This window comes from Eschscholzia californica, unplaced genomic scaffold (genome assembly GCF_041429995.1).
Source record: "Eschscholzia californica isolate CP2 unplaced genomic scaffold, dmEscCali1.0.p SCAF_2, whole genome shotgun sequence".
Classification (NCBI taxonomy): domain Eukaryota; kingdom Viridiplantae; phylum Streptophyta; class Magnoliopsida; order Ranunculales; family Papaveraceae; genus Eschscholzia; species Eschscholzia californica.
Window position 1 is genome coordinate 58,890,241 of NW_028238309.1, and position 9,751 is coordinate 58,899,991.

Consider the following 9,751-nt stretch of genomic DNA (forward strand, 5'->3'; position numbering starts at 1 on the left):
CTGAACCGATTCCCGCCCGTCCGAACCGATTCCCGCCCCTACCAAAATCCCACCCAAGGTCAACATCCAATTTATTTTTGTAAACTTGGGTCCCAAATGAATTGGCTTAAGAGTCCCAAAAAAACATTCAATTTTTCACTTCTCATCCATGAACCTTTTGCACATGAAATGGTGCAAACCCATGGGCCAACCTCCAAATCGACATCACATAATTTGTTTTTGCACACCAAAATATCCTTCTGTTTTAGCCAATGAGTTTCATTTCAGAGGTCACTACAAAACCTAATCTAGAGGACCATTTTGCATTTATACACTTGACAAACAACAAATTCACTCATTTTGCTCATGTCAAGTAGGACCAAAATAATTGAGATTCTTGAACAACTACCAAAATGCATCAACAAAAATAGAAATATCAGAAATGTATTATTGATATCAAACTATAGTGGTACAATTATGCTAATAATGGAAGACAGAAACAACAAATTTCAAATTTTCAATCAATACAAATGATCTATTACTAATAACACATGCAATAAAATTTAGTCAAATGTAATAGACCACTTCTAAGTAGCTCTTCAAATGCCCCACAAAATTCGGGCATGGAAATTTGTATATCTGTCATCTTGATTATACAAAATGACATCTATGAGAGATACAATATGAAACAATTTTGTTTTCCCACTCACACAAGGTCTGCATTTTCGAGTTGAAAATTCAGAATCTATGTTCTTATTTTATATTTTTATGTTTTCGCTTTTCTGTGAAATATATACAGGATGCAGAAAGTTACCAGCGAGTATTGTTGTTGTTATACTAAAATTTGTGACCTCGCAGCACGTCGAGAGCACTTTTTCCGGGTAGTATTGCTCAGTGCACAGATGCAGGTCTCGAGAAGCTCTAAATCTTCATCCCAGGATAGCAAGGAAGCCATTTCAGGGTTCTTCAAGAGCATCTTGGAGGTCAAATACCCGGCAATTGTCCATGTTTGGTATAGTCGTGATTGCTTACCAATGAACCTGCCATTTCGCGTGTCGTAGTATTCCGGCCATCCATCTTCTGAAAGCCTCTTTTCAGCTAAAGCAACCGCCTTTTCTGCTAATTCTGGTCTCCCCATTTTAATGCAAGCCAATGTGAACTGAAACACCAAACAAATAGAAAGTTGGGGAACAAAATTATCAGTCCGCTGCCGAACACAAATCGAAATATAAACTGTGTTTTTTTTTTCAGTTTCAGATCTGAATTTTATTCGACATATGAAAAGACTCAAGTGAGATTTAAAACGTTTGTTTTTAATCTGATTCGACGTCAGACTCGTCTAAATGGCTTATTTTGGTGCGTTTGAGTCAGACATATAATAAGTCCAAAATTAAGAGTCCACTGTCCAAAATAATCTGAAAGAACCATTATGCACCTCGCTAAACCAGTAAAACACGATAGACGCAGACAACTCAGATTAAGAGAAATCAGACTGACACTAGTAAGTTCACTATAAGAAACACCACCTCGGAAAGAAACCAGAAATCTGAATGAGATCAAAACCATACCAAATGACAAAATAAGTACATTGTACCTGCCATGAGAGTGTCGGCCAAGAGCCACCATTGTGATATGACCAAGGGCTGCGTGAAAGACACAAGAAATTTGACCACACTTCAAAATTCGCTCAAAGCAAAATAAAATGGAGCGTGGGAATATACACAAAACTTCAAAATTCATCTTTGCAAAACTCACGTATTTTTCGGGTCACTACCAGTGATTATACGCCACTCATCGTATTCCAAAGCAGGGTAACATATCTTAAGAGGCATATGACCCACAAGATCATCCCACTTGGATTCAATCAGATTCAGAATACCCTGATTCTGTCTTGGAGTACCCAAAGATGAAACAATAGACCAAAGATTCCCCAGAGTGAAGAACCTAAAATCCATGTGAGCTGGCTGAAGATTGCCGATTAGATAGCCACCTTTATCAGGGATCCAATCGACAAGCCAACTAGGAATTTGATCAGGATAGATATTGAACTTATTGATGGCATCGGTTGAGTATTCCTCAGTTTTGTAGCGGTATATCTCATTCATCTTTTTCATATCGACCCAATAATACTCCCTTATGTGGAACGATAATGCACTGAGTCTGTTGTTTACTGCCCGAACCAGATTCTTGGAGAGATCATCAACTGTAAGCATTTCGCGGGAGCTCCTTAATGCTGAATAGAATAAGGCCTGTGAAACCATACTACTTTGATTAGGCATAACTACAATTGGATGAGGACACATAATCATAGTAAGGAAAATGACAAACTAGAACCATCAAATGAAGATGACAAACTAGTTCATCCTTTTCAACTTTTCGTAGCTCTAAGTAATGATCTAAAAATCTTGGGCAAGTACGGCTGAAATCCTTGGAAAAGGAATATGTATGTTGAGTTTCGCTTTCATAGCTATGGAAACCGAAAAAATTTCGATCGTTCAGTCGAAATTTTTCGATTTTTAAAACCTTGGATATAGCCTAGAAACCATTCAGCCAAGTCAAACTAAGCAGTATGAAGAAGCTATAAATGTAGAAAGTAGAAGACATTACTTGGATCTCAAGTGGGTGGCCATGGATTCCCATTCTTCGGTCGATCATGCAGGAGCCATCAGTGACTAGCAGAGAAGGAAACATATCAAACCCATCAGCTAGACATAAATTTAGGATAAGCTTTATGCCAGTCTGAATGTCCACCCGTTCTTGCAGTGAGTAGTCACCAGTGATTTTTCCATAGGCCCTCAATAGAATAATCCACCACAACCCTGTAAAATTAGTTAAGGACCATCCCATTAGCATTATCAGCAGCATCTTTTATGGGATAGAGCCAAATTTTTGGGGGAGTGTCGGAGTCTGGGCTATAGTACCTAACTCAAGGTTAGAAATTATAGAGGTCTTTACGTGGGCTCGCAAAGCCTTCGCCAAAAATAACAATCTAAGCCCACTGGACTTGGAACTGGAAACAAAGCAGGGATAATATTTGTAACTATTTGGACTTGGGCCATCACAGATGTTATAGAGCTTTGACAACTCATTTCTAAGGATGGGAACAAGTAACAACCCTAGACATGTTGTATGCGACAAGCCGGCAATTTAACAACTGAACAAAAAATAAATAATAGCCTCCATCAAGTTGTTTATTTTACTAACCAGAATCAACGGGAGCAACACGTCCAATAGCTGATTCGCCAAAGTCTGGATCTAAAACCTCTTCAAATGCTCCGTTACTTCCATCTAGAGGCACAGTTCTAACTTTAAAACTTGCTGGCATCAACCCTTGTCCTGGGCTATAGCAGTCCACTGTTTTCTCCCAACTCTGGGCAACAAACATGAAGAAGTTCAAGTTTTAGACCTCATCCAAAGCTTAAAAGGAATTACCATAAAAAGGCCTTCTCCTTCAGATATTGCATGAAGCGTCATATCAGACAAAATTGGATGACCCCTTTTACGCAAACAAAATACAGTCTCTTAGGACTACTATCACTTTTTCATCCTAAAAAAGACACAGTTCAACATCAATAAGTTTATCAGGACCCAATGAATCCTGGGAACCCGGTTTCTTTACCCCATCGCCTGCCTGCCTGTGGGTTTAACCAGGGAATCATTACATCCCAATAGGATTAACGTTCCAAGATTAGGATAACATTGTAAACATTGCCTCGCATACAAATCCAACATATTGGCATTCCCAAGTGTCATAATATAACATGAAAATATTTTTGCTATATAAGAATCTCAAGGCCAAAAGACTAGATGACACTAATTGTCTTATAAACTTCAATCCTAGTCATTTGCTCTAGCCTTTTGTGAACAACATTTAGCAAACAAATTAAACAATTGAAAAGGCACCATTCAAACAAAAAAATTACAAAGATATACCTAAGAGGGAAATATATATCAACTTAGATTATGAACTAGTATAAAGATTGAAATACTGAAATTTGCAAAATTACCTGCAATTGCAAAGTATGAAGGAGGAAGTTCCTCACAATCTCTCCCTCCCCTTTAAGTAAGAAAGCTAATGCTGACGGAACGAAATCACGAATGAAAACCTGATCATAATTCAATGGTTGTTTATCACCAGGATCATTTGCTGCAACAGTCCCAATAGGATTTCCACAATAAGTCACAACTGAATCATTTAGGAGCTTCCAAGCCTCTTTCTCTAATGGTGAATAAACTCTTTTATGAGTAGAAATCTCAGCTTCATAATTTAAACCCTTAGAGTTTTCTATATGTGGGTTAGAACTAGTAACTTCTAAACTAGGGTTTTCATTTTCCTGTTTCTTTTCCCTTAAGTCATCACCTTCTTCAATCCTTTCAACTACCAATGGTTTTACATTTACCCCACCCTGAATATAAATCCTCTCAAATCCTTTTTCATTGACATGACCTTCAATTGAAGTTGAATAGTGCCTAATACCGGAAGCAACATTTGAAATCAAAGAAAAACCCTTATCCCTATTACCAACATTGCAATTACCTGAGAAAACCCTAATTTTTCCCCAATTTGAATCACCAATAAATAAGGGTTTTCTCTGATTTGGTATAATCAAATCTCGTAAATGAAAAATCTGATCTTTACGAGAATTTCCATGGAATTGACGATCCTGAACTAAATTCGAGCTAGAAATTGATGAAATTTCAATACCTAAATGATTACAACATCTTCGAATTGAAAATCTGAAGAAAGATGAAGTTCGAGAACAGATTAAGATTTTACGGTGGGGTTTCATGGTCTGAATTCCCATGAAACTAGTCAGATTCATAAATAATAATAATTACTACTATAAAGAATCGGTTTCTGAATTCAGTTAAATAATCAAAACGAAAACTTCTATTTTGGGTATGAATGATACAGTTAGGTTGTTGATTTTAAAAACTGAAAAACAGATAATAATCTAAAAATAGAATGATAATGAAATGAAAATGGATATTGATATTTGAAATCTAAGCGAAAATCTTTAGTGATAGTTCGAAAGTTTCTAAGTACGAAAGTTTAGAGAGAGAGAGAGAGAGAGAGAGAGAGAGAGAGAGAGATTGAGCGGATTGAAGCCTTAAGGGTGTAGGGAATAGGGATGTGAAGATTTATGACTTACCGCATAGCAAACTAACAAAATGTGTGAAGTCTCCACCAGACCTACACCACATCGACTGTCTCTATTTACAACTTCTCTTTCTCCTTTGATTGACATTTTGTAACATCTTCTACCATTGATTACTAGTTAGGTTTAAGGGCCCGGTAATTATACGGCCCAAAATGGGGAAGTAAAAGAGAATCAGGCCCACTATTAAATAATAATGAGGAAAAAACCCAGTAGGTAAAAATACAATTTTACCCTCCAAAATGAAATTTCCGCCTAAATCAACGTCAAAAACAATTTTGAACATTTCTGAACAATTCTTGGTTTGTTTGTTTTGCTTTCGACATAAATATAAAGACTAAAGCATTTTTTTATTTGCCTTTTACAAAAATTAAAACGTTATGCATATTATCCTTTGTATTTAACAAATTCGTTAACGAACAAATAATATTTTGACTAATACATTATATATGTTGTTAAGAACATAATTATATATGACGCCAACATTTTATAATAAGTCGGGATATTATTATAGATATTGTCAACATTTTATAACAACACAATGATATATGTTGTCAACATGTAAGGGTAGCAATGGAATTATGAAAAAAATATATTGTCTTGTTAACAATATAATTACATATGTTGTGAGCATTTTGAAAAATGTTCAAAAAATGGGTTTTTTTGACATTATTATTTTTGAGTGGGTTTTTTTCTCATTAGGGTCTAGATTTTTGGGTTTTTCACTCATTTTTTCTAGGTTTAATCTACTTTCCTATCATCTTCTACCATGTTTCAATTGATTAAGTACATTGTACACTATGTGTGGCGAAGACATTGTTAAACACTTTATGCGCTATAAGATAGTAGATATCTTGTTATCAAAATGGATTGACATTCCATTAGCACAAATTAGTCAGGGTTAATAAAAGGTTAGATTTCGTATTTTTCCTCAATTTGTGACCAACTCACAGTTTTGGGCCTTATAAGTGTCTGACAGTCCGATTTGATTCCCAAGGATTAAAAAGTTTCAACTTTTTCTATAACTACTTTTGGGGGCGAAAATGGAATTAATCCGAAAAATATAAAAACATGAACTACACCTCATCCCTCTTCTCTCCTCCACTTCATCTCTTTCGCCACCTCATCATCTTCTCCGCCAAAGTCGTCGACTGGTCAAAATTTCTGGCGACCTTCAAACTTGACGAATTTTTTTTATGTAAGAATTCTTCTTTTCTCTCTTTCTCTCTCTCCACTAGGGTTTCCCCACACTCTAGACATGGTTTGGAAAAATTTAAATCAGGGTTGTTGAAGCTTCGTTGAAGCTTCAGATCTGGTCTGGGGAAACCCAAACCCTAGTGGAGAGAGAAAGAAAGAGAGTAAAGAAGAATAAATAATTTTTCTATTTTTTAAAGTTTGAAGGTCGCCTAAAATTTTGGGCGGCCGACAACAATGTCGGAGAAGATGATGAGGTGGCGAAAGGGATGAAGTGGAGGAGAGAGGGAGGGGTGGGTGAGGTGGAATTTATGTTTTACAAATTTTTTGAATTAATTCCATTTTGGCCTCCAAGAGTAGTTCCAGAAAAAGTTGTAACTTTTTTGGTCTTTGGGAGCTAAATCGAACTATCGTGTACTTATGGGGGTCAAAACGATGAGTTGGTCACAAATTGGAGGCCAAGACGGTGAGTTGGTCACAAATTGGGGGCGAAAACAGAATTAACCGTAATAAAATCATTAAGGGTCACATATAAACATGAAAGATAAGCATAGAGAGAACGACCTGCAAATACACTTACACCTTTCAAAGTAGAGGATGGATTGATGGAGTAATGGTCTACTAGAATCAATCCAATCCACTAAACTTCCCTCATCGAAGGAGTGTACAAGTAGTTATCTGTATATAAAATCTCTTTTCGCGCGTAAAAAAAGATAAAGGTTGATGGCGTGGAATTAGGTTGTGGAACAAAGTCTGAAGGACTAAAATGTCGATATTTCTCTAGGCGCCACAGAGTGTATCGAAAGTAACAGTCTACGCTTAAAACACATTTTTATTCTGACTCGTACAAAAATACCGCTCTCCATATGGTTAGAATAAAAGAAATGACAATATTTATCGTGTAGTTCTCAACATTATCTTCTCGTGACAATGTCTAATGGGTAGGGTTGAATTTTCTCTCTGTGGCATCAAATTTCTTAACATTGCTATATCTGTAGCACAAGTTGCTTTCCTCATAGTGTACAAAATTAAGATTGCTATGTTTTTTCACTCTCCATATGGTTAGAATAAAAGAAATGACAATATTTATCGTGTAGTTCTCAACATTATCTTCTCGTGACAATGTCTAATGGGTAGGGTTGAATTTTCTCTCTGTGGCATCAAATTTCTTAACATTGCTATATCTGTAGCACAAGTTGCTTTCCTCATAGTGTACAAAATTAAGATTGCTATGTTTTTTCACTCTCTTTGAAGACTTCGATTAGAAGGTGACAGGGGTAGACTTTCTACATTTTGACATCAAACAACTTATTAAGTTGATGTTGACCAACTCTGCTCAGAAAGTTAGTTCCAGGGGCATATTATGTTCAGATTGACTTTGGTATTTATGCACCATATATAAAAAGATTAGGGCTCAAAATATAGAGATCATGAAAGACTTGAAGTATTAGTTAATAGATTTGGTTTGTCAAAGTTACAAGAAAAGTAGAAAACTAAAGAGATCTCCTCTCAATGAGTCCCTTATGTCATGTGATAAGTAGCACCACAAGTATACATGAGATGCTAATATTTCAAAAAATGAAAGACAACCGGCCGTATGGCAAGTTAATGTTTGATGGTAATATCCTACCATAACTCTAAGGATCCATCTCGTAACATCAACCACGGTTTTGTAAAATAAAAAACAATAATTTTCCACCGCTGCTAAAACCTTTTTAATCAAAATGTTGTTTGATCTCTAATTTGTTTGTCAAATATGCTTAAGTCAAAGTATTATTTGTTCGTTAATGTGTTTTTCACATGCAACAAGTAAAATGTATATAGTTATTGTTTCACAAGAAAATAAAAAAAATACTTTTTTAAAATTTGAAAATAAAAATTTCTTAATTTAAAATGTTATTTTTTCATTAATGTGTTCGACAACTACATAAAGTAAAATGCAAAAATATTGTTTTTCTGGAGTAAAATGGACAAGTCAAACTATTATGTATACACCAACTTGTTTATTGAAGAAAGCAATTTTTTTGCCTTCTCTGGTTTTCTCACCTGCACTACTCCCGCTTTACTTGCTTCATAAAAATTATGTTGTTAACTACGACATGAATTTTGTGTTAGGAACATAAGCATACAATTTCAACTTTTCTTGGCGTCTTACAGAACTCCCGAAGCAAACCTAAAGTTCAGGCAGGGTAAAAATAACAATTGTTGGTCGCATGATTCTAAATTATATGACAAACCTAGGTGCTCTGACCAATTCAAAATTTTCTTGCTTAAAAAATTTACACATATAGATATCATTTATCAGGAAATGATATCGTATTTCACATCTGAGAAGAAGAGGTAGAACTTTTTTTCTTACATCCTACTAGGTGTTTATCTTAGAGAAAGTTTCAGTCTCGCTAGTCATATGACCTTATATTTGACATTTGACAAATGAAGTTGTCAATGGAGTTGTACATGTTTAGACTCAAACTCATTAGGTCTGAGACTTATCAAGGAGAAGGAATCTTTGGTTGGTGGATGAAGGAAAGAGGCGCCTATAACCCTTATGGAAGACACCTACAAATATAAGGTTCTATTTTATATCCAACCAAACAGATCTCCCTTGACCAAAACAATTAGAACCTTAGATTTGTATGCATAGAAATGATGTGTGCAAATGAAATTTTTACAACACTCCCCTAGGCCTGTTAGGGCCCATAGGGCTTGCCCCAGCAAATTTGAATGGGTTGGGTTTTGTTTTTCCCAATTTTACACCTAACCATAACAAAATTCTCCAATTTCAGATTTAGCTTTGGCATGGCAATCCCCCTTCTGGCATAAATTTGAAACCTTAAAAAAAAATCCCCCTAAATATTTCGATTAAATACTTGTACGGAATTTGCAAGTAAAGTAATCTACCTAAAAACCCTTATTTGATCCATACCTAACCAAGGAAGTTAGGGATAATAAGCTCATTAGTCTAATACTCTGCATAACTGCATTAAATACGTATTTTGAAATATTCTCTTATTTGTACATACGCATGCGTGCATGCATGTCACTCCACCGAAATAAGAAATTAGCTACGAGTTACGTCGATATGTATCTGAAATCTGATACCAGGATCGTACGTAAGCGGTAAAGTCTTTTCGATCAATCAATCACTAATTATACACTTAAAAGTTAAAAATGTAAATGGTTGTCAAAATATATAGTGCAAAACAAAGCTCATTATAAATGGCCTTTCAGAAAAGGGAGAGGCCAGCTTCAATGCATAGGACAGTATGTTCTCACAAAGGGTTGTGGGATCTTGGCTGATATCTTTAAGGTACAATAATTATCTTACAAGGACCTCAGAAGCTAGGTCTAGGGTTAGATGAATATGTTCACTGCATGTATTGCCCAAAATAGAAAACTCTCCCATAAAATGAAATTAT

At 35.6% G+C, this 9,751-nt stretch overlaps 1 protein-coding gene across 2 annotated transcripts; it reads right to left on the reverse strand.

The window, feature by feature from the left end:
• Nucleotides 1–413: 413 nt before the first annotated feature.
• LOC147559643 (alkaline/neutral invertase A, mitochondrial-like) lies at nt 414–5,959 on the reverse strand. Of its 2 annotated transcripts, XM_086661539.1 has the most exons (7): nt 5,865–5,959; nt 3,987–5,254; nt 3,184–3,349; nt 2,587–2,798; nt 1,735–2,228; nt 1,574–1,622; nt 414–1,138 (listed from the first exon to the last, which is right to left on the reverse strand). In XM_086661539.1, exons 2-7 carry the CDS (start codon nt 4,800–4,802, stop codon nt 812–814), a joined length of 2,064 nt encoding a protein of 687 aa, XP_086517665.1. In that variant the 5' UTR covers nt 4,803–5,254; nt 5,865–5,959; the 3' UTR covers nt 414–811. The 2 variants fall into 2 exon arrangements, with proteins under 2 accessions (XP_086517665.1, XP_086517664.1); XM_086661538.1 differs by lacking the exon at nt 5,865–5,959 and having other exon boundaries at nt 3,987–5,269.
• Between the last annotated feature and the right edge of the window lie 3,792 nt (nt 5,960–9,751).

Bases quoted from the DNA above. Each gene is read 5' to 3' on its own strand.
- LOC147559643 (XM_086661539.1), bottom strand. From the start codon at position 4,802: ATGAATCTGACTAGTTTCATGGGAATTCAGACCATGAAACCCCACCGT. The intron at 2,799-3,183 runs GTTAGTAAAATA...CTAATTTTACAG, and splicing joins TGTTGCTCCCGTTGATTCTG to GGTTGTGGTGGATTATTCTA. The intron at 1,623-1,734 runs GTGAGTTTTGCA...TCTTTCACGCAG, and splicing joins GGTAGTGACCCGAAAAATAC to CCCTTGGTCATATCACAATG.